The sequence below is a fragment of the Loxodonta africana genome, chromosome X (genome assembly GCF_030014295.1).
Source record: "Loxodonta africana isolate mLoxAfr1 chromosome X, mLoxAfr1.hap2, whole genome shotgun sequence".
Classification (NCBI taxonomy): Eukaryota; Metazoa; Chordata; class Mammalia; order Proboscidea; family Elephantidae; genus Loxodonta; species Loxodonta africana.
The window spans coordinates 88,310,238-88,336,112 of NC_087369.1; the positions used below are offsets into that span (position 1 = coordinate 88,310,238).

A 25,875-nucleotide genomic window follows, 5' to 3' on the forward strand; every position below is an offset into this window, starting at 1 on the left:
GTTCTATAATTCACCAAATTACAAGGTAAACATGTTCTACGATTAGTAGCTACTTTTATTTCTGTCTAGCAATAGGTGATGTTCTTAATCAACCAGAGTTAAAATCACATTTCTATAAGAAAGCAAACTAAGGGAAAGACCAGTGCACTAGGACCTGATTTCATTTCAGGTGTGCCACTGATTTTCTTTGTAACACCGGATAATAACTTAGTCTAACTTTTGACTATAAATTAAACATGGATGAAATATTCTCTGCTCGAATGGGCAATAGAATGATATGAGAATAGCAGGAATAAATGAAACATCCAATTCTTTGGAAATAAACACGTCAATTTAGTGTTTATCTCTCAATTATAAACATCATGATTCACACATCGATTACTTTTGTTGTTGGGGGAACTCCTTCCAGAAATTCATGCACGCATGTGTGCACACACAATCCTACATACCCTCTATACATTTTGGTCAGTTTTAAACAAAATGTCTGAGATATCACGGAGCTTCATCAAATCAATCCTTAGCATCCTGTAATTTCAAAGTCCAAATGTAACATCTTAGAATTGGTAGAAACTGAGGTGCAGAGACACAAAGTTTTTCAAATCACACAGCTAGGGACTACCTGGAACTAGAAGCCAAATTTCCTCTTATCCAGTGGTCATTCTATCACACTGCAAAGAATGCCTATTTTCTTGAAGCATGGTTCTTTCCATTTCCCAGATCTATCTTCTTAAATATTAGTCTTTTATACATGATTGAACTATGAAGCACATCCCTCACATGTGTTATTGCTGGCCCTATAGACCTGTCTCATCTTTGACTGAAGAGTGAACCTCAGGAGTGACTTTAGTACTGAGTTAAAAGGGTATCTGGCAGTCAGACTCTTGGGGTTTTTCTAGTCTCTGTCAGACCAGCAAGCCTGGTCTTTTTTGTGTGTGTGTGAATTTGAGTTTTGTTCTACATTTTTCTCCAGCTTTGTCCGGGACCCTCTACTGTGATCCTTGCCAGAGCAGCTGGTGGTGGTAACTGGGCACAATCTAGCTGTTCTGGGCTAAGTCTGGTGGAGGTTGTGGCAGTTGTGGTCCATTAGTCCTTTGGACTAATCTTTCCCTTGTGTCTTTGTTTTTTTTCATTCTCCTTTGCTCCAGCCAGGATGGGACCAGTAGATGTATCTTAGATGGCCGCTTGCAGGCTTTTAAGACCCCAGTTGCTACTCGACATAGTCAGATGTAGAACATTTTCTTTATAGACTCTGTTATGCCAACTGAGCTAGATGTCCCCTAACACCATGGTCCCCAGCCTTCAGCCAAGTAGCTCAGTATCTCAGGGCGTTTGGATGTGTCTATGGAGCTACCATGACCTTGCTTTGTACAGGTTGTGCTGGCCTCCCCAGTATTGTGTATTGTCTTACCCTTCACCAAAGTTACCGCTTATCTGTTAAGTGTTTTTCTATCCCCACCCTTCCCCTCCCTCGTAACCATCAAAGATTGTTTCTTTTTGTGTGTAAACCTTTTCATGAGTTTTTACAGTAGTGGTCTCACACAGTATTTGTCCTTTTGTGATTGACTTATTTCATTCAGCATAATGCCCTCCAGATTCATTCATGCTGTGAGATGTTTCACAGATTCATCATTGTTCTTTATCATTGCATAATAAATGCTCCATAGTGTGTATGTACCACAGTTTACTCATTCATCTGTTGATGGACACTTAGGTTGTTTCCATCTTTTTGCTATTGTGAATAATGCTGCAATGAACATGGGTTTACATATGTCTATTTGTGTGACAGCTCCTCTTTCTCTAGGATACATTCTTAGGAGTGGGCTTGCTGGATTGTATGGTATTTCTATTTCTAGCTTTTTTAAGGTTATGCCATTTTGCATTCCCACCAGCAGTGCATAAGCATTCCAATCTCCCACAACCTCTCCAACATTTGTTTTCTTCTGTCTTTTTGATTCGTGCCAATAATGTCAGGGTGAGATGGTATCTCATCATAGTTTTGACTGGCATTTCTCTAATGGCTAGTGATTGGGAACATTTCCTCATGTGTCTGTTAGCCACCTGAATGTCTATGTCTTCTTTTGTTTAGTGGCTGTTCATATACCTCATTTTTTAATTGGATTATTAAACCTTCATTTTTAATGACTACATAGTACTTACATTATATAGATACATTTTACCATTTATTTAATCATTCCCTCACTCAGGAGTTTATTAAGACATTTAGATCACTTCCAGTTTTTCATTATTACCAATCTGTAATGAAATGGGTTAATGGATTAAATTTTAATGTATTTCAAGCACTTATTCATACAATGATTACACGGATAATACTCAAGAACTTAGATAAGTATGCCTGCCACAATCTTCATTTTAACAAAGACAAGATATTACAAAAGTAAGTTTACTAACTTTTATAGCAACACAATTCATTTATACAGTTTAGAAGCAGGAAAGCAAAAATCATTCTTTTCTCCAAAGTGCTGTGTAAGAGACACAAATAAGAGAAAGAAGATATAGGATTCTAATACAAACTGTTTCTACATCTTTGCCTTTAGATTAATTGCAGCACACTATCAATATAAGAAATATGTGAGAAGAGTAAGAGGGCAAAATAGTATCTGTAGCAGAACATTTCTTTGGGAAGGAGTTTCAAAAAGTGCACAACAATTTATAAAGATTAATAAAAATTTCATCCTAATATACAACACATCAATCTGAGAAGAGGTTTTTTTCCCCCCTCTTTAAAGCATGCATATATATTAGCTGCTACAGTAACACTATCATTGAAAACAATACTGGAACAGAATCTATAATCACTAGGCCAACAGTCATCAAGATGAGGTTTAAATTACACCCAAATGTGTACCTTCACTTTTCTTTGTCTAAACTTCATTTTGCCTTAAGTGAAAAAGCTTACACGCTGGGAAAAGCATAGCCTATATTCTAGTTAACAATCTAAATTAACTTAAGCTTTAAAAGTTTAATTTTTAAAAAAAATTCAATAAAACAAAATTAATGATCAAAGTTTGTTAATTTATCTAGAAGTTTAAAGTATCTTCAAGCTGACAAAAATTCCATCTAATTAATTCTGAAATTCAACCTTGAAAATAAAATTTTTATAAAACAATCAAGGCAAACTAGAGTACTGGAAATGGTACAACCAGAACAGAATGAATGAGAATGATGACACATTGTGAAAAATATAGCCAATAACACAGAATAATTTCTGTAGAAATTGTTAAATGGGAACCTATTTGCTGTGTAAACCTTCACCTTAAACACAATAAAATAATATTAAAACAAAACAATCAAGGCTTTGCCTGGAGAGTGGGGTTTGCCATATTTCAAAAATACTTTGCTTGCCATCACTTTGATTTTGAGTTTTATAATATCTGAAAATAAAATGTCACTAGAATACTTAAGTGCCAAATGATCACCTCAAAAAGCTATGAAAAATTCCTTTAATTACTTAAATAAGCCTAAATTCTTAGTAAAGAAATTTAATATTCCTGATCAAAAAGCCTCTACCTTAAAATTTGAAGCCTGTTTCTTCCCAAACTACACTGGAAAAAAAATGCAGTATATTTGATAAGTAACACTAAAGAGCTACTGAATGAAGTTCAGATACCTCCACATATCAAACTTTTGGGTCAAGAGTACATAACACCTTTGCCAAAAAGCATTTATAAATATATTCAGATTCCCAAAGCAAACTGTTGCTGTGAGTAAGATAATGACAATTACAGAACAAAAGACTGACTGCCAAACTGACTTTGGTGGAGAATAATGGTTTTCTACTCAATCAAACATTTAAAGAACTAGATATTATATTTAGCATTTAACCTTTAAAAATTAGTTATTCATTATAATTTTTACACATGTGACTATGATGTAGAGGGCTGTGATTCTAGATTTTATGTGACTCTGGTTACTTTCTATCAGCTTTCCAAGTACAGCTTGACTTGGAACTCAACTCTCATCCTACATAATCTAGGGTTCATATTATCTCTTTATTTCACAAACATTGTTACATCCTCTAATTGAACTATAACTCTGCTATAAAAAGGAAATAAAGGATACAAAATAGGTATAAAACCAACTATTTTGTAGTTTAAATTATATTTAAAGAAAGACGTTAAAAGATAAAGTATATTTATTTTTAAAATGATATAAATAAGATCATCTACTAATTCTTATATTGACCAAATTGTTCCAGTAATTTGTTTTTCTTTAAGGGTCCAAAATAATTAATATGTGGTCCAATAATAAGGGTCCAATAATAATTAATGTGAAAAGCTTGGTAATGTAAACATTAGTAGTAACTGAAGAGAGAAAAATGAGGTATTCATTTACTTAATTCCCCTTTAAGTATCACATCTTCTATTTTCTGCTGGTCTGATTCCTGAAAGTGTTAAAAGATTTACATCTGAATCAGTTAACCTAACCAAATGAGTAACACACTGTAGGATATTAATACACAGATACTGTGGTACTTAAGTATCTATATTAATTCAGGATCATTGATCATTCCAACATTTTAGTGCATTCTGAACTACCCTAAACGAAAATAGGCAAAAAGTGCAAGGACATGTATAGCCTTGCTTCCAGGTTTCTCTCTAAAATTAGACAATTTCATTACCAGATTGCTTGAATATATAGATACCAATATAATGTATTTCTCCTGCTAGAGGGAATCAATTGAGCCAATAAAAAAGACCTGTTAGTCTTTCAAATTTCAGAGAAAAATTTAATGACAGAATTTAGTTTAAATAAATATTACAGGTATAAAGGTAATAGCTTCGTAAACTGAGCTTTGTATGTAGTGGTTAAAGCAGAGGCTCTAGTGTACCGCTGTCCGATAGAACTCTCTGCAATGATGGAAATGTTCTGTGTCTGTGCTGTCCAATACGGTAGCTACTAGCCATATGTGGCTAGTGAGCACTTGAAATGTGACTAATGTAACTGAAGAATTGAATTTTTCATCTTAATTAATTTAAATGTAGACAGCCACGTAGGAGTCCCTGGGTGGCTCAATAGGGTTAAGCTCTGGACTACTAGCTGAAAGTTGGCGGTTTGAACCCATCCAGGGATCAAACTTAAAAAAAAACAAAAACAACAACAAAAAACCACACACATACCAAAAAAACACTGTACTTCCTAACAGAGGGGTTACAGATAGCTTAACCAAGTTTTTCTTAAAAAAGAAATTCAGATGTTTGACAGAATAGATCATCTGATATCAGAATTATCCCAGAAAATCTTAGATATACGGCTGCCATGGTTATTAAAAAAAAACCCAGTGCCGTCGAGTCGATTGTAGAAGGCTCATTAAGTTATTACCTGTCCTGAGAATGTATACATGTTAAAAATTTTTAGCTGATACGTAAAGCATACCTCTCATTACCTAAAATGAAGAGTATGATAAACCTGAGCAATTTATACACATCAAGATCAAATACTGTCAGAACTGGAAGGGACGTCAGAAATAAGTCACTTTGATGTCATTTGACCAGAGACTGAAGCAGCACTTGATTTTTTAGTAATTCTTGTGTTTATATAAAGATAAAGGGCCTTGATTTTTTTTCTTTCTCTTTTGGAATCCTAACTTTGCCCCTTACTAGATGGGTGACCCCTCAGAACCAATTCCCTTATTAAAACGGTGACAATACCACCTATAACTCATAGGATTATTTTAAAGGATTAAATGAGATAATGTATTTAAATGAATATGTACTATTCCTTTTTCCTCACACTTTCTTTATCCTGTTTTTGAAAAAAAAATTAATCTTTTACACATTATCTATAAAGCATTCTCGCAAAAAATGTTTTTCATGAATCTAATTAAGCCTATAGATCTAATTTTCAGTTTACAGAATATATGAGATGGAAGAATAACTTTAAACACACCGTCATGAAACAATCAGATAAATCCAGAATGAGGGGAGGAAGAAGAGATCATCATACTAAAAGAGACATAACAAAGAGTGTACCTTAAGTGGATCCTGGTTTGAACAAAGTGGCTGTAAAAGATGCTTAGGAGACAACTGGGGTAATATGAATACGGATGTGGTACTAGGTGACGTTAGGGAATTAAGAATAAACTTTGATATTTTGGTTATATAAGAAACGCCTTCATGCTTTAGAGATGGATACTAAAATACATAGAGGTGAAATATGGTAATGTTTATAATTTCAAATATTTCAGAAAAATAGATGGCAAAATATTGCTGCTGTTGCTAGCTGCCGTTGAGTCAGGCCCCAACTCAAGGTAACCCTATGCACAATGGAACTAAACACTACCTGATCCTGCCCCATCTCCATGATTGGTTTCAGACGGGACCACAGGGTTTTCACTGGCTGATTTTCAGAAGTAGATGGCCAGGCCTTTCTTCCTAGTCTGTCCTTAAGTCTGGAAGCTCCACTGAAACCTGTTCAGCATGATAACAACACATAAGCCTCCAAAGACAGATGGGTGGAGGTTGCACTTGAGATGTATTAGGTGGGAACTAAACTCAGGTCTCCCATATGGAAGGTGAAAATTCTACCCCTGAACTACCAATGCAACTGTTAAATCGATGATGGATCTATGAATATTCATTATATTTTTCTGGTTTGAAATTTTTCATAATAGAAAAAATTTTAAACTTTTTTTTCATATTTTCTTTGCAATAGGGAGAAAGACGACACCAGACTATGTGACAGAATCCTGGGACAGCCCAACCTCTAAAAGAGGGGGTCACTACCCTTTTTCCCCCTGGTTAGCTCTATATTTTAGCATATCAGAAAAGTTTTCTAAACCTGAGATCTGAATCTAAAGTCAGCTCTCTATAGATTTTTCTTTAAAGGTAAATTGAACGCACAACTTCAAGCCAAACAAACAAAAAAACAAACCAGCTGTCATGGAGTCGATCCTGACTTATGGAGACCATAAGAACTTCACATAGAATATCAAATTTAATTTTCATAATATCTCTGTGAAGTACATACTATTATTATTATCCCCATATTCCTAATGAGACTTCTAAGATGGTGAACCAGCATGGGCTGATAGACTCCCTCCCCAAACATCAACCCTGTTGAAACTATACGAGGAAAAAGGCAATGTGCACCCAGGCACGGGCAGACCACACACACACACACGACATCCCTGGGGGGAGACAACAAATTGGTACCATATTCCTTTCGAAGCAGAGTATTGAAAGAGATGCAACAAGAATTTAAAATAAGCATGATAAATATACTTAAGGAAACGAAGGAAGATATTAACAATATGAAATTAGAACAAAAATCATTAAAAAAAAGAATCAAAATGAAATATTAGGGATAAAAGATACTCATTTAAATAAATAACCCAATGGGTAGTACAAATAGCAGGAGGGATATAGCTGAAGAATAAATTAGTGAGTGAGGAGATGAGACTAAACACTCTGCTAGAAGACGGAAAGGATAAAGAAATGCAAAAGCAAAGCTAGAAGATATGGAGGCTAGAAGCAGAATAACATTCTAAAAGGAGACAAAACTAAAAATGGAAAGGATAAGACTTTTGAAAAATTAATGGACACAAATTTCTCAGAATTATAGATGAGAAAGCTGAGGCACAGAGAAACCAAATAACTAAAGTCAAGATTTAAACCCAGGTGGTCTTGCCCCAGACCCTTGATCTTAACCACTATGCTATACTGACTGATGTCTGAAGATCAGTAAGTTCAGTGACAAAGGTTATTAAGGAGGACTAAAATCAGCTTTGCCACTCTAGGATTATAAAATAACTAAAGGATAGAAACTATAATCTCCAAAACTACACAACTTGGGTAACACAGAATATGTCTTTCCATCAACTCACAATACTGATTAAGAAGGTGTGAAGTCATATCAAAAGAGTGTGCCTCAATTTACTTCTTCCACAAGTTTAATCAATAAAATATTAATTTTACCACAGTATAGTATTTACCAAAAAAAAACCCCACTGCCATATGGCGTCTAGAGTCATGGCACTGAGTTGAAATGCAGACGACACCACTTATGTGACCTCTCCAATGCTGTAATACCATCATCTGTAAAACTGAAATAAATGGTACCTGCCTTGGAAGGTGGCTATAAGAATTAAATGTGATAATACTAGTAAAGCCCTTATCATAGTGCTTGGCATAAAAAAAAAAGCACTCAATAAACGTTGTTGTTATAAGTTGCCCTCGAGTTGATTCTGACTCATGGCGACACCATGTGTTTCAGAGCAGATTATGCTCCAAAGGGTTTCTAAGGCTATGACCTTTCAGAAGTAGATTCCCACACCTGTCTTCTGAGACACCTCTGGGTGGGGTTCAAACCACCAATCTTTTGGCTAATAGTCGAGCAAATATTTGTACCACGCAGGGACCTAAATAAATGTTAGCTACTTCTTACTTTTATTTTTAGTTCAAAAATTTAGCTAATAGTATTATAAAGGAACATCAAGTTACTACATACCTTGCGTATTACAATGACATGGAGATGGAAAACCAAAATGGAAGAACACACTTGACATTTCTGAAGCTGAAAGAACTATAAGAAAAAATTCAAGCCTCAAGTTGCAATACTGAAGGATTCTATGGGGAAAATATTAAACGACTCAGGAAGCATCAAAAGAAGATGGAAGGGATACATAGTCACTATACCAAAAAGAACTGGCTGACATTCAACCATTTCAGGAAGTATGATATGAGAAAGAGCTGATGGTACTGAAGGAAGAAGTCCAAGATGCACTGAAGGCATTGGCAAAAAACAAAGCTCCAGGAACTGACGGAATACCAATTGAGATGTTTCAACAAATGGATGCAGCGCTGGAAGTACTCACCCGTCTATGCTAAGTAACCTGGAAGATAGCTACCTGGTGAACCAACTAAAAAAGAGATCAATATTTATTCCTGTTGCCAAAAAAGGTGATCCCACTGAATGTGTAAATTATTGAACAGTATCACAGGTAAGTAAAATTCTGCTGAAGATCATTCAAAAGCAGCTGCAGCAGTATATCGACAGAGAACTGCCAGAAATTCAAGCTGGATTCAGAAGAGGATAAGGAACCAGGGATATCATTGCTGATGTCAGATGGACCCCGGCTTAAAGTAGAGAATACCAGAAAGATGTTCACCTGTGTTTTATTGACTATGCAATGGCATTCAACTGTGTGGATCATAACAAATTATGGATAGCACTGCAAAGAATGGGAATTCCAGAACACTTAATTGTGCTCATGAGGAACCTTTATATAGATCAAGAGGTGATCATTCAAACAGAACAATAAGACACTGCATGGTTTAAAGTCAGGAAAAGTATGCGTCAGGGTTGCATCCTTTCACCATACATATTCAATCTGTATGCTGAGCAAATAATCTGAGAAGCTGGACTACATGAAGAAGAACGGGGCATCAGGATTGGAGGAAGACTCGTTAACAACCTGCATTATACAGATGACACAACCTTGCTTGCTGAAAATGAAGAGGACTTGAAGCATTTACTGATGAAGATCAAAGACCACAGCCTTCAGTATGGATTACACCTCAACATAACGAAAACAAAAATCCTCACAACTGGACCAATAAGCAACATCATGATAAACGGAGAAAAGATTCAAGTTGTCAAGGATTTCATTTTACTTGGATCCACAATCAACACCCATGAAAGTAGCAGTCAAGAAATCAATTTGCATTGGGCAAATGTGCTGAAAAAGACCCCCTTAAAGTGTTGAAAAGCAAAGATGTCACCTTGAGGGCTAAGGTGCACCTGACCCAAGCCGTGGTGTTTTCAATCACCTCCTACGCAGGTGAAAGCTGGATGATGAATAAGGAAAATGAATTGACACCTTTGAATTGTGGTGTTGGAGAAGAATATTGAATATACCATGGACTGCCAAAATGATGGACAAAATCTGTCTTGGAAGAAGTACAACCAAAATGCTCTTTAGAAGCAAGGATGGAGAGACTATGTCTCACATACTTTGGACATGTCAGGTGGGATCAGTCCCCAGAGAAGGACATCATGCTTGGTAAAGTAGAGGGTCAGCAAAAAAGAGGAAGACGCTCAACGAGATGGACTGACACAGTGGCTGCAACAATGGGCTTAAGCGCAGGACCAGGCAGTGTTTTGTTCTGTTGTACACAGGGATCCTATGAGTCGGAACCGACTCGATGGCACTTAATGACAACAACAACACATACCTTGTACCCATTGCAACAGTGTACCTTGTTAAATATACAGATTCTTAGGGCCCATCCTCAGAAATTCTAATTCAGTAGGTCTTAGATAAAGCCAGGAATCTGCATTTTTATCAAGCCCCCAGGTGATTATGATGCAGGTTAGTCCAAAGATTACACACAAGGAAAAACAATTTTAAAGGCATGTCAACCATTGCTTTACAAAGTTCAGCTTGCAATTTTACAACAAAAATTCATTTGTTCATTTAACAGATTTTTATTTAGTGCTTTCTATGTGGGAGCCCTAGTGGCACAGTGGTTAAGAGCTAAGCTGCCAACCAAAATGTTGATAGTTCAAATCTACCAGCCACTCCTTGGACACCGATTGGGGCAATTCTACTGTCCTATATGATCTCTCTGAGTCGGCATCAGCTTGACAGCAACGGGTACATACACAGGTACTTGCTGTGTGCTAGGTATTATGCCAGGTGCTGGAGATACAGTGATGAAGATACACTGACATGGTTCTTGCCCTCATAACTAGTAGGAAGCTTATAGTCTAAAGGTAATAGGTAAATCTTTTGTCCATAAAATCAAGAAGGTTCCTACCACTTAATTTATTCAATGAGCATTTAGTAAGTACAAGCCTGGTGTTTTAAATTTCAGAATTTCCATGATCTCATGCAGCAAATATTTCTAGTGCTTCAACTCTCCATAATGAGATGTTTTCTAAAGTCTACTCCAAATCTTCCCCAATGGAATCTTGCATACCACCCCCACCTCTGCCCTCTATGCCAACCCTGCCACTAAGGGCTGTCTCATATATGACAACAGTTTCTATTAATACCAATTTGTAACAAAGCTGGCCAGGGTTAGAAAGGCTGCTATCTAAGGGCATCACTGGCACCATTCTCTCTTTAACTCAATGTTTTCCCTAAACAACTTAGTGACTTCGCCTCTTTAGTAGTTTTTCCTGTGTTGTAAGCAATACAATCAAAATAAGACAAAAACCCAAAAGACTTGAAAGCAGAGATTCAAACAGAGACTTGTACACCAATGTTCACTGCAGCACTATTCACAGTAGCCAAAAGGTAGAATCAACCTAAATGCCCAACAACAGATGACTGGATAAACAGAATGTGGTACATACATACAATAGAATACTACTCAGTCAGCAGGAGAAATGAAGTCTTGATATATGCTACTGTATGGATGAAACTGGAAGACATGTTGAGTGAATAAGTCAATCACAAAAGAACAAATATTGTAGGACCTCGTTTATATAAAAAGACAAGAAAAGGCAAATGTATAGAGAACAAAGTTTATTAGTGGTTACCAGGGGTGAGGGGGGAGAGGGGTTAACAGTGATGGAAATATTGTACTGATTAAAGGTAGGGTTGCACAGCCGATTATTGTAATTGCTGCCAATAAGCTGCATACCTGTAAAAAGTTGAATCGGCAAAAGTTGTGTGATAGTTATATTTAAAACAACAATTAAAAAAAAAGAGTATCTGCTGAGGTTGTGAATGTACAACCAAAGACCTCCTGGGATTTGGCTTCTTGGTTTAGAGGTTTAAGGTCATAGTTTCATGGACATCCCAGTTAATTAGCCTAAAACCATGTTTAGTGTGTGCTTCTGTTCTAACTCCTAGTTCATTGTGCAGTGTCTGGGGTCTTAAAAGCATGCGAGCAGCCATCTACGGCACAATAATTGGTCTCTACTCACCTGGCGCAACAGAGAAAGAAGGAGAGTAAGGAACAGAAAGAGGATGTGTAATGTATGGCTAACTGCCTTCGTGAACATGCCTCCTCTGCCATGAAACCAGAACTGGATGGTGCCTGGCTACCATTACTGAACATTTTGATCAAAGATTCTATAGAAGAATCCTGATCAAAAGGGGGAAAATATAGAACAGAATTTCAAATACTCATGGAATCCACAGTTCCTGGAGCCATGAAGGTTGGATGATTCCTTAACTATTGCTCTGAGATAATCTTTAAAGCTTAAACCAAAAATATCCCCTGAAGTCTTCTTAAAACCAACCAATAGTTTAGTAAAAAATGTCTGCCTTGAGCATGGTGGTCTTTTAAGAACTATCTATATGGAATCAAAGGGATAACAGCAACTTGGAAGATTAGACAGGAATGGGGCAATGAATTTACATTAATTGGGGAGGAACGACTCAGAAAAGGAGGGTGGGAATGGTTGCACAGCTCAAAGATTTTAATCAATGTCACTAAATGGTACATGTAGAAACTGATGAATTGGTCTATGTTTTGATGCGTATATTGTATTTGCAGAGCCTTCGTGGTACACTGGTGCAGTGGTTAAGAGCTTATCTGCTAACCAAAAGGTCAGCATTTCCAATCCACCAGCTGCTCAACAACAACAACAAAAGATACAAAGTAGCACTGTAAATAAAACATGATCAGTCTATCAAGTAATGTAATGATTGTGTAGTTTGTGGGGGGATGCTAGAAATACCCCGTCACTTTTTAAAATTACTACAGAGGTATCAGCTGACTATAAGGTAGATAATTCTTCTACAGTTACCTATATTATTTAAGGGAAAAACTCTGTTAATTGCTGGAAATGGTAATGGTCTCTAGTCAATCTCATGCTAACTTCACTGAAAGTCGTTATCAATATCCAGTAATTAGATAATGCTATTATATTCCCTCCTGATTATAACTGATCTCTAAGGGAGATTCAAGCCTTGAATACCTGTCTCTTCTGCAGCCTCCCAGACCCAGTACCCAGTGCCATCGAGTCGATTCTGACTCATAGCGACCCTATAGGACAGAGTCAGCCTAGCTGAGATAATTTCCTCTGGCCCCAAGATATTTTTACTCTTCTGATGATCTATCTATGTCAAGATTAATCTTCTCCTAAAGATCAGGACCTTGTATGAGGTCTGTGGGGAATAAAATCCTCTGAAATTCCAAAAATGTAAGCCCATACGTGTTTTGGAGAAATGAACTAAGTATAACGGCAATATTAGTAACAACTACAGAAACAAAAACAGCAGCTAATATTTGAGCACTTAGTAAGTGCTAGGCAGTGTGCTTTACATGGATTATCTCCTCTGTGAGGTAGTTACTATTATCTTTTTATCTTCTTGAGGGATGTGAGACTTGGAAAGTTTGTGACATGCCTAAGATTATACCCCAAAAAGGGTAGTTGGCAGGTTACCTGGGAGAGGGACAGGGCTTAAACAATTTGCTTTTTACTTGGCATTAACCATCCCAGCAAATACTGAATAGGAGACTTATATAATCTACAAATTAATAGAAAAATTAAAACAATTTCTCTAGAGTTTATGTTTATTGGTGGTCTGTTTTCATTCAGATGAATAATAATGATTTTTATACCAGCGATTACAAACATAGGAACAATATTACAAATTGTTTTATTAAATAATAAACATATTAAACACAAAATAATATACATGAAGAGTGTGCTTCTTAGTTCAAGTAGAAACACGAGACTAAATGGGCAGCTCCTGTCTAGAGATGGGATGAGAAGGCAGAAAGGGACAGGAGCGCGTTAAATGGACACGGGAAACCCGGGGTGGAAAAGGGGAGTGTGCTGTTACATCATAGGGATTGAAATTAGGGTCACATAACAATGTGTGTATAAGTTTTTGTATGAGAAATTAACTTGAGCTCTAAACTTTCACCTAAAGCACAATAAAAAAATAATAAACATATTAAACTTGTGATAAGAGGCAGAGAAGTAGGAGACAATGACATTAAACCTCATGTGCACTTCAACTATGAGCACAGCTCCTTGGAGATCCATGTCAACAAAAATTGGGTTCATGTGCCACCATGTGGTTCATATACCATAAGGTTACTACCACTTACCCTACAATTAAACGGGCCCTTTTGAACTCTTATTCTCAAATATAAATGAATGGAAGTTCAGAGAAACTTCCTAAAATACGTTGATTTATTAGTCATTTTATACTTTACAAGAAATTATTTTAATGGAGCATATTTCACTGCAGTGTAAAGAATGACTAATGTAAAACCTTATATTACGATCTGCAGGCTAATAAAACTACACAATAACATCTTTGTTCAGTAAACTATGCTTTGAGGTATTAAAGTCTGAATAAACGACTAAAGAGAAGGGAAGAAAATTGTATACAACAATCAGGGTGGAGGAAGAAAACCTGAAGCCTTACTTTGGGTACTTTAGTTTAAATCCCCAGTTTGTTCTCTCTGTAATTACCAACAAGCAGTCTGAATTTTAAAAGGCATAGGTAGTACAGTGCTGGAAAAGGGAAACGCAAAAAAACCTTCTATACCAGTTTTACTGGCTTTTGTTTTCTTGCAGACGGGCACAGAGCATAGGTTGTGCACATTGTACTTAAAAGGAACACCACACCCACTTAAGCATATTATGAAACATGACCTTGACCAAGATTTTCAACTCTAATATATGTGTAATTCATAAGTTTATTACCAGAGAGGTACTTTGTTCAACATAATTTACATACATATTAACAGAGGTTAGAAATTACATTAATATTTTGAAAACAAACACTTAAACATCAGTTAACAAATATACATCACTAGAAACTTGGGTTAAACTATTTCTAAGTTAGTACCATGATGAAGTTTCAAAATGGCTGAGGAACATTATCCAGAACAATTAAAGAAATGAATAGACACTTCATAGACATGATTCAGGAAGCCCTGAAATCAAGACATTACAGCATAGGTTCATAGGACTATAAAATGCTTAGATTTTAAAAACGGAAAAGCAGCAGCAGCAGCAACAAGAAACCATTGAGGAGATTTAAAAACTAAGTAAAAAAAATGTGCAAGTAATGGAGTTGAGTAGTGAGGAGAGCTGGCTAAGAAGATTCAGCAGAGGCTTGAAGACATGAAGTAAAGCTCCAATTCTTTTCCTTCCCAAACCCACTGTGACACACAGATCACTCTTTATTTAAATTTTATGGATTACAAAATAAGTCTAATTCTACCACCGCTTTTAAACAACATATGTATGGACCAGTAAAACATAATAAAAGTTAAGTTAAATATCACTATAAAGGTGACTAGAATTTCAAAAAAAGTCCATATAAAAGTCCCCAGTCAAACGAAACCAAACCAGTTGTGTCAAGTCAATTCTGACTCACAGTAGGTAACCCCATGTGTTTCAGAGTAGAAAGGCTCCACAGGGTTTTCATGGCTGTGACCTTTCTGAAACAGATTGCCAGACCTTTATTCTCAGGTGCCTCTGGGTGGGTTAGAGCTGCCAAGCCTTCAGTTAACAGCCCAGCACTTAACCATCTGCACCACCTAGGGATCTATAAAAGTGTCCAGCACTGTATTATTTTCTATGGATGATACAACAAAAGGTGCAAGGAACATAATTCTTGCCTTTAAAGAGTATAAAGACAAAAGACAAAAAAAATAGTCTAGTCTAACAGCCAATAAATTAGGTCTAAGACGTTAAATCTAATTAGAAAACAGAGAAGTAAAAAGAAACTAAACAAGGACAGAAGTTATGTAATAATGACTTAACAGTGGAAAAGATAAGGCAGAAAGAGAGATAATAATCACATACACATAGGTTGAAAACTAATACTTTCAGTACCATCAAAGGACATTAAAAATTAATTCGGAAAAGACATGCAATTTAATCATTATTTAAATAACAGATATTTGTAGGGAGGGAATGAAAATGTAACATTTTTAGCAGTCTTTCATCTTTAAAATTACAGATAAAAAGGAAGATATTTGTAACAGTACTATAATAAGAGGAACCTAACTTGCAAAGGTCTTTAATAAGAGCTGTTTCAAATACTAAGAAATCCCTCAGCATGAGTATAAAAACATCTACTAGTACCCATTTCAGAGAGGATCAATCCAATTCTCATTAAAAGAAATCAAACTAAATAGTAGTGGGCAAATTAATAGAAATTCTAAATATAAGTCTAGGGAATAAGGTTAACATTTGGTGAGTACCAACACTATGCCTACTACCTCTCCACCCCCACTTCCACCACTTTACTTCAGTCATTTGGATCATTTTAATAGTGTCCTAACAGGTTTCTTAATATACACTCTCTTTTCTTCAATCTATCTTCTACACTGATCTCCAAAGTGATTGTTCTAAATAAAAATCTGATGTTACTCTCTTGTTTAAAATTCTTAAATAGACTACACACTCTACAACATAAAGTCCTAAGTCTCTAACTTCTATGATCTGATTCCTGGCTATCACTATCTTTCCAAGCTCTTCTCTTACCTCTTCCCATACCCACCCCCCTCGACTCTATCCCTTTACACCCTATCTCTTATTTATTTTTAACTACTTGAGGCTCCTCAAACTTGCTATCCTGTTTTATGCCTCCTAGCAATGTAATCGACGGCACTGGGTAATGTAAACAATTACCTACTTCTATTTTAAAGAATAATTCAAATCTTCCTAATATGAAGTCTCCATCCCCAACTTTTCCCAGAAGGAACTGCATACCTCTTCCTTGGTGCCTGTACAGATATTATGGGTTATAGACTAAGACAGACTAGGAAGAAGGATATGGCAATCTAGTTTTAAGAAAACTGGCCAATAAAAATCTTACGAATAGCAGTGGAACATACAGTGCTGGAAGATGAGCCCCTCAGGTTGGAAGGCACTCAAAATACAACTGGGGAAGAGCTACCTCCTCAAAGTAGTTGATCTTAATGACGTGGACAGAGAAAAGCTTTTGGGACCTTCATTTATTTGCTGATGTGGCACAACTCAAAATGAGAAGAAACAGCTGCAAACATCCATTAATAATCAGAATGTGGAACGTACAAAGTATGAATCCATGAAAACTGGAAGTTGTCAAAAATAAAATGAAACACTTCAAGGTAGATATCCTAGGCATTAGTGAGCTGAAATGGACTGTTATTGGCCATTTTGAATCAGATAATCGTGGTCTACTATGTTTAGAATGATGAAGTGAAGATGAACGGTGTCATATTCATTGTCAAAAAAAAAATTCAAGATCTATCCTGAACTACAACACTGTCAGTGATAGGATAATATCCATAGACCTACAAAGAAGACCAAGTAATACCAATATTATTCAATCTATGCACCAACCACTAATGCCAAAGATGAAGAAATTAAGATTTTTACAAACTTCTGCAGTCTGAAATTGATCAAACATACAATCAAACATGCATTGATAATTACTGTTAATTGGAATACAAAAGTTAGAAATAAAGGCGGATCGGTAGTTGGAAAATATGGCCTTGGTGACAGAAACGATGCCACAGATCACGATAGAATTTTGCAAGAACAACGATCTATTAATCGGAAATACCTTTCTACAACAACATAAATGATGACTATATACGTGGAATGCGCCAGATGGAATAAACTGGGATCAAATCAACTACATCTGTGGAAAGAGGCAACAAAGAACCTCAATATCAACAGTTAGAACAAGACCAGGAACTGACGGCGAAACAGACCATCAATTGTTCATGTGCAAGTTCAAGCTGAAGCTGAAGAAAATTAACACAGGTCCACGAGAGCAAAAGTAATGACCTTGAGTATATCCCACCTGAATTTAGAGAACATCTCAAGGATAGGTTTGAGGCACTGAAGACCAGACGAGTTGTGGGGTGACATCAAGGACATCATACATGAAGAAAACAAAAGATCAGCAAAAAGACAGGAAAGAAAGAAAAGACCAAAATGGATGTCAGAAGAGATCCTGAAATTTACTCTTGAATGTAGAGTAGATAAAGCAAATAGAAGAAACGATGAAGTAAAAGAGGTGAACAGAAGATTTCAAAGGGTGGCTCGAGAAGACAAAGTGAAGTATAAAATGAAATGTGCAAAGACCTGGAGTTAGAAAACCAAAAGGGAAGAACACACTTGGCAATTCTTAAGCTGAAAGAACTGAAAAAAAATTCAAGCCTTGAGTTGCAATACTGAAGGATTCTATGGGCAAAATATTGAATGACACAGGAAGGATCAAAAGAAGATGGAAGAAATACACAGAGTCACTGTACCAAAAAGAATTGGGTGACATTCAACCATTTCAGGAGGCAGCATATGATCAAGAACCAATGGTACTAAAGGAAGAGGTCCAAGCCTTACTGAAGGCATTGGTGAAAAACAAGACTCCAGGAATTGATGGAATACCAATTCAGAAGTTTTAACAAAGGAATGCAACTCTGGAAGCTCTCACTAGTCTACGCCACAAAATTTGGAAGACAGCTACCTGGCCAACTGACTGGAAGAGATCCATATATGTGTCTATTCCAAAGAAAGGTGATCCACTGGAATGTGGAAATTATCAAACAATATCATTAATATCACATGCAAGTAAAGTTATGCTGAAAATAATTCAAAAATGGTTGCAGCAGTACTTCGACAGTTAACTGCCAGAAATTCAAGCTGGATTCAGAAGACGATGTGGAATGAGGGAAATCACTGCTGATGTTAGATGCATCTTGGGTGAAAGCAGAGAATACCAGAAAGAGGTCTACCTGTGTTTTATTGACGATGCAAAAGCATTCGACTGTGTGGATAACAAATTATGGCTAACATTGCAAAGAACAGGAATTTCAAAACACTTATTTGTGCTCATGTGGAACCTGTACATACACCAAGAGGTGGCTGTCCAAAATAGAGCAAGGGGATACTGCATGGTTTAAAATCAGGAAAGGTATGCATCAGAGATGTATCCTTTCACCATACATATGCAATCTGTATGCTGAGCAAATAATCCGAGAAGCTGGACTATATGAAGAAGGCAACATCAAAACAGGAGGAAGACTCATTAACAACCTGCATTATGCAGATGACACAACCTTGCTTGCTGAAAGTGAGGAGGACTTGAAGCACTTACTGATGAAGACCAAACACTACAGCCTTCAGTATGAATTACGCCTCAACATAAAGGAAACAAAAATCCTCAAAACTGCACCAATAAGCAACATCATGATAAATGGAGAAAAGACTGAAGTTGTCAAGGATTTCATTTTACTTGGATCCACAATCAACACCCATGGAAGCAGCAGTCAAGAAATCAAAAGACGCACTGCATTGGGCAAATGTGCTGCAAAAGACCTCTTAATGTGTTGAAAAGCAAATATGTCACCTTGAAGACTAAGGTGCACCTGACCCAAGCCATGGTGTTTCCACTCACCTCCTATGCATGTGAAAGCTGGGTAGTGAATAAGGAAGATGGAAGAACTGATGCCTGGGAACTATGGTGTTGATGAAGAATATCGAATATATCATGGACTGTGAGAAGAATGAGCAAATCTGTTCTCAAAGAAGTACAGCCAGAATGTTCCTTAGAAACAAAGATAGCAAGACTTCATCTTATGTACTTTGGACATGTTATCAGGAGGGACCATTCCATGGAGAAGGACGTCATGTTTGGTAAAATAGAGGGTCAGCAAAAAAGAGGAAAACCCTCAATGAGATGGATTGATACAGTGGCTGCAACGACAGGCTCAAACATAGGAACGACTGTGAGGATGGGGCAGGACTGGGCAGTGTGTCATTCTGTTGTACCTAGGGTCGCTTTGAGGTGAAACAGACTCAACAGCACCTAACAACAACAACATGAACTTTTTACTATATTTATCCGCTTAAGGTATGCTTATTAGACTGTAATCTCCTTGGGAGCAGGAATTTGCCTTATTTACCAGTGTATCCCTAGTGTTCAGCATAATAACTGGTACACTGTAGGTACCTGTATAGCTTTCAATCAATGACTGAATAAATAAGCTTCATTATTTAGGTTGAAACTTTTTATTACTTAACCATTAAAAGTAGAGTCTATCATTGGTTATTGAGTTCTACTATCTCCTTTATTGAAATGTCTGATTCAAGTCCCCATCCTGCATCTTACTGCCAAGCCAATTTTCTAAAAGATCACTTTTGTCATGAAACAGCTTCATTCAAGAACTTATGGTGAATACTATCTTAAATACAAATGCCTTTCATGGCATCCAACTTCAACTCTTCTTTCCATCAGGCAAATTTCTTCACCATACTTTGAAACTGGGACATAAATTCTAACCTCTGTGCCCTTGCCCAAACTGTTCCATCCTACCTTTACACCTTATCCTTCTCTAATTCAATTAAATACTAACCCATCCTTTATGGGCCAATCAATCTGATTTTTTCCATCAAACGTGTACCTGAATGTGCCATTCTCCTTTTTCAAACTATAGCACACACGAAAACCCTGGTGGCGTAGTAGTTAAGTGCTAACCAAAAGGCTGGCAGTTCAAATCCACCAAGCGCTCCTTGGAAACTCTATGGGGCAGTTCTACTCTGTCCTTTAGGGTCGCTATGAGTTGGAATCGACTCAATGGCAACAGATTTGGTTTTCATTTTGGTTATAGCACACATATTCAGTACTCATCTGTGAGCACTTCATCCCTTTGTTTTAAGAATGTTAACTTTTCTCTCTCCAACTGGACTATTAGCTCCTTGAAGTAAATTTCACATATATCTTAATATACTTCTTGAAACACAATCCGAAAACTATTGGGCTCAAGTTCCAGCTCTACCAGCTTACCATTGGGTAATCATAAACTCTCTAAGCCTCAGTTTCCTGAGACAATACGTATGTATGTGATAGGCCTTTGTAAACCTTAAAGTTTGCTACAAATTTGAGTAATTTACAATTTCATAAGCCATGAGCTAAACTGATTATATGATCTTAACAATTTTAACACGTAATAGTATTCTGTGAAAGCATTCTATACTTAAAAATCTAGCTTTATTTAAAATAAAGCATTTTAAATGTCATTCACTTCTGGGGATCCCAGGTCCTCTGCCTTATTTCTTATACTTGGAACTAACTTTCTAGTCTCTGCTTGGGGGGCAGTAAAGTATAATGATTAAGAGTACATGCTTTGCTTCTTATGCACAACCAAGCACCTTGAAGGCTAAGGACCATAGATTCGGGGGACATGTACATCAACTGGCATAACATAGTGTGTAAAAATAATATTCTACACCCTTCTTTGGTGAGTAGTGTCTAGGGTCTTAAAAGCTTGCGAGTGGCCATCTAAGATACAAATAGTGGTTTCTTTCCACCCAGAGTAAAGAAGAGTGAAGAAAACCAAAGTCTCAAGGGTGCAATTAGCCCAAAGGACTAACAGACCACATGCACCACAGCCTACATGACCCCAGGACCAGAACAAGATGGTGGCCGGCCACCACTACTGACTGTTCTGACTGGGATCACAATAGAGGATCCTGGACAGAGCAGGAGAAAAATGTAGAACAAAAAATCAAATTCATAAAAACAAACTAGACTTACTGGCCTGATAGAGACTAGTGGAACTCCCAAGATTATGGCCCTAAGTTACCCCTTTTACTTGGAACTATAGCCATTCCCAGACACTACCTTTCAGCCAAGCAATAGACAGGCCTATAAAACAAACAATAACACCAGAAAAGAATGTGCTCTGTAGAACAATTATATGAGACCAGAAGGGCAACATCTGCCCAAAAGTAAAGATGAGACAGTAGGAAGGAGCAGGAAAACCAGATGAATGGAAAGCAGGAAGCCAGGGTGGAAATGCAGAGAGTATTAACACACTGTGGGGATTGCAACTAATGTCATGGAACACTTTGTGTACAACTTGTTGAATGGGAAATTAATTTTCTCTGTAAACCTTCACCTAAAACACAAATATTTAAAAAAAAGTATATACTTCAGAGTTGGACAGGCCTGGTTTGAAGGACAGCTTCAGCTCAAATTAGGTGTGTAAACTTGGGTAAGTCACATAACCTCTCTGAGCCTCTATTTCCTCTTCTCAAAAATGAATATAGCACTATCTGCTTTTCATTTGTTAAGCGCAGAGTATGAAACCCAGAAAGAAATCAGTAAGTTAACTATTCTACCCTGGTGGCGCAGTGGTCAAGAGCTACAGCTGCTAACCAAAAGGTCGGCAGTTCAAATTCACCAGGCGCTCCTTGGAAACGCTATGGGCAGCTGTACTCAGTCCTATAGGGTCACTGTGAGTCAGATTCGACTCAACAGCAACAGGTTTAGTTTTTTTGGTTTTATGCAAGAGTTGAACACTTTGTGTTAATATACCACTTAACACTGCTTTTTGGCAAAGACGTATAGTATCAAAAGCAATATAGTAGTAAGTAAAGTCTATAAATAAATAAGCACAATACCTTCGATGACTCAGAGCTCCAAATTATAAAAACAGATGGTTTCTTTCCAGGCACCCTATAATAATTAAATAGCATCTGCTTCCTACTGTATTTTTAAATCTTCTTTAAGGCACAATGTCTTATTCTTCCTAGTCTCCCCTCACAATACATCTCAGAGTCAGCACATAATCAATAAATGTTTAGCAAATTAAATAGATTTCCTACAACCAGAAATTTACCAAACAATAAATTCAAGGCAATTTTCCTTTTCTAATTGGAATGTTTGCTTCCTGTCAGAAATGTTGCTAATCGTGGGCTATTTCTCATAAAAGTTGAAAATTAGAGTATAATTTTTAGAAAAGTGCCAATTAGATATAAAATCATTCTCAAATTGAAAAGAGAAAGTTTACTATCTTTAAAATATAAACATAAACATGTGTACAAACATATGTGTAAATCTTCAAGGAATGCTTCTTGCCATATAAAATTCAGTAACTAGTATGAAAGATGTTGGGGATTCAAGAGTTTAAAAAAACAGGCAAGTGAACACTATGCCCTTGTTTAGAAAGCCAAATAATGATATATGGAAATTAAAATGATTTTTTAGAAAGTATTTTAAAAGTCATTAAATGGTAGATTTTAAACTCCTATGTGTCCCCAAGGCATTATCCAAGGGGTTTAATAGAGGTTGTCACAAAAATAAACTCTTTCCTCAATGCTATATCAGTGACCTTTAAATGGGAGAAAAGTCCATTGATTAGAAAGATAAAATACTTGTTTATATACACAAAAAATATTTTAAAAAAATTTTCAAAATGCTTAATGTACATATCATTTTAATTGATATGTACATTAAAAATTAAACCAGCGAAATTACTGACATATTAGTATTAGAAAAAACATTTATTTCCATTACCTTTTGCTTTAATTAAATGTGGCCAACGATATGAAGCACTAAAGAACTTTTTGTGTTTTTCACAAGTGACTAAGGTGAATTTGCTATATTGACACTGTACTCTGGTAGCTGCTTGAATTGGAAACCAAGTACTTGAATTTGAAACCAAGACATAAGGAAAGGCAACCCCGCCCCCGCCCGAACAAGCATTTCAAAAAAAAAAAAAAAAAACTGGCCTATTTTTTAGATAACTAGAATAAATAACACAGTCACCATTTTACCTGCTTTATTACATTAATATTAAATAACATTTTCTTAACCAAGAATAATGGGCCAGAAGATAGATGTAGATAGTAGTCCTGGCTCTGCCATTTACTAGTTGAAGACTGTGGACAAGTCATCTAATGTCTCTGAGCTAAGTTTCTTCATCTATAAAATGAGAGGGCTTGTCCAGATTGCCTCTAAGTGTGAAAGTCTTACTTGCTTTATTATGGTGAAAAATATCAAGACACACGGGTTTCTTTGCTGATTCTTAATTGCTTTACGACAGCAAAGAATGTTAAGGAAAAGACAGTTTAATATAATATAATATAGAGTTATTAAAATAAGGTATGCCCTCTACTGGAGGTTTACTAAAAAAGAACCATACTACTTTAAGGTTTCTACTCAGAGACCTTTTGTTGGAAGGTTGAACTTTTTATTTGGCATAAAATATATATTTCAGATTACACTATTTCTTTGTGGTGTTACATGGAGAATTAATCAAGCACCCACTCACTTATAATTATCCAGACAAATTTTGTTACATACAATTTTATTCTCTTTGAAAAGTTCTGAAATATAGTATTAGTCAGATAACTAACTTTCTTAAGTAGTAGTAAAATTTCCCGGCACCATATGTTTTTGTAAAGCTAATAATCTAAAGATGTTTACCTTTGGCAGCATGGGAGTATCCCTCTTCTTCTTCTTTTCTGAATTGGGGTCATCTAATAAATCTGGCTCAAAGGTATAAAGTTCAGTAAGCTCATTCATGGTAAAATGACGCTCAACCTGTTGCTGATCGACGACTCGAAAAGATAGTGACTGCTTAGTTACTTGCCGATCATAAATCTTATCTTCCATGGTTCCCTTTGTAAAAAGAAGTAACAATATACAAGTAAATACACTTTTGTAAGCATGAAACTCGATCATGGAGAAATGTAATCCTGGAGTTACTGGTTAATGTGAAATGGCAACACTTCATAGTAATATATTGTCATAAAGCAAATTTTATTAGCAATGTTGCTTAATTCATGAAAGATTTCATCTGTTCATAGTTTACGATGGCAAATTGGGAAAACTATATCACTGACAACCATTGTACATTATCTGACCAAAATGCATTAATGCATTGCTTTATATATTCCTGTACTTGGTGGAAGTGGGATAGCAGGCAGATACCAGAGTGTGATAGATTGAATTATGTCCCCCCGCCAAAATATGTGTTGTAAATCCTTAACCTCTATGCCCGAGGTTATAATCCCATTTGAGAATGGGTTGTCTTTGTCATGTTAATGAGGCAGGATTAGTGTACAGTGTATCTTCTTTTTTTTTAATTTTTATTTGTAGGGTGTATCTTGAGCGTTAACCTTTTTCGACACATAAGAGGGATTAAACAAGCAAGAGGGGACGCAGAGATGGGGGATAAAGATTGCCCAGGAGCAGAAGCTCAAAAGAGACAAGGATCTTCCTCCAGAGAGGACAGAGAAAGAAAGCCTTCCCCTTGAGCTGGTGCTCTGAATTTGGACTTCTAGCTTCCTAAACTGTTAGAAAATATATTTGTTTGTTGAAGGTACCCACTTGTGGTATTTCTATTATAGCAGCACTAGATAACTAAGAAACAGGATAACTAGAAATAAAAGGATACATGAAATAAGAATTTGGAGGCAGAGGAAGAATACACTGATGTTAGAATGCAAGAAAGCAGTTTAATTCTTTTCCAATAGAATATAATAAGTTCTCAGCAATTACCATAAATGCCTTTATATCAAGTCTTACTTTCTATAATTTCATGACAGAAAATTAATAACTAAAATGTCATATCCACTACATAGATAGCATTATATGACAGAAAGTAAACAAGCTCTTAATTTAAATAACAGGGAAGAGCTTACAATGTAGCTTACCAATCATATTATGTACTAAAGAGTAACAAATAAGCAAGCATCTACAGTAAAACCCAGTCTCTCTGGTTGGAAAGCCCAGATTTAGGGGCAGGTGGAGAGGGTAATACCTGCTACCAAGGCAGATGTACCAGCTGAAACGGCAACTTGATTCTATAAACTTTTTTTACCTTGCACTGCATCCATTTCTTTGATTTCATTTATTTTTCTTAAACTTGAGTTTCTGTCTGGTTTTTAATATCCGAGATTATATTTAAAGGAAAATGACTTTAATATTCTTGTCTAGGAAGTAGTAAATATCACTCTTTGTAATAATTCTGTGTTGTCACAACAGGTTAACTTTTCTTCCTATTAACCTACATTATTTAAGAGAATACCCGGTGGCCATTAAAAATAATTATCAGTTGACCTTTTCATCTATAAGTGACTTACAGTTAGTTATTTGCTTTTCTGTTTTATGTATGGTAAGTAAATGAACTATAAACGTTTAAC

General features: G+C 36.3%; 1 protein-coding gene across 8 annotated transcripts in view; it reads right to left on the reverse strand.

The window, feature by feature from the left end:
• ATRX (ATRX chromatin remodeler) overlaps positions 1-25,875 on the reverse strand; it is a 414,424-nt gene that overhangs the window by 10,611 nt on the left and 377,938 nt on the right. For all 8 annotated transcript variants that reach the window (XM_064278569.1, XM_064278575.1, XM_064278573.1 and 5 more), the window contains one exon: positions 24,155-24,349. In XM_064278569.1, coding sequence (XP_064134639.1) covers positions 24,155-24,349 — 195 coding nt within the window. The remainder of the gene's footprint in view (positions 1-24,154; positions 24,350-25,875) is intronic.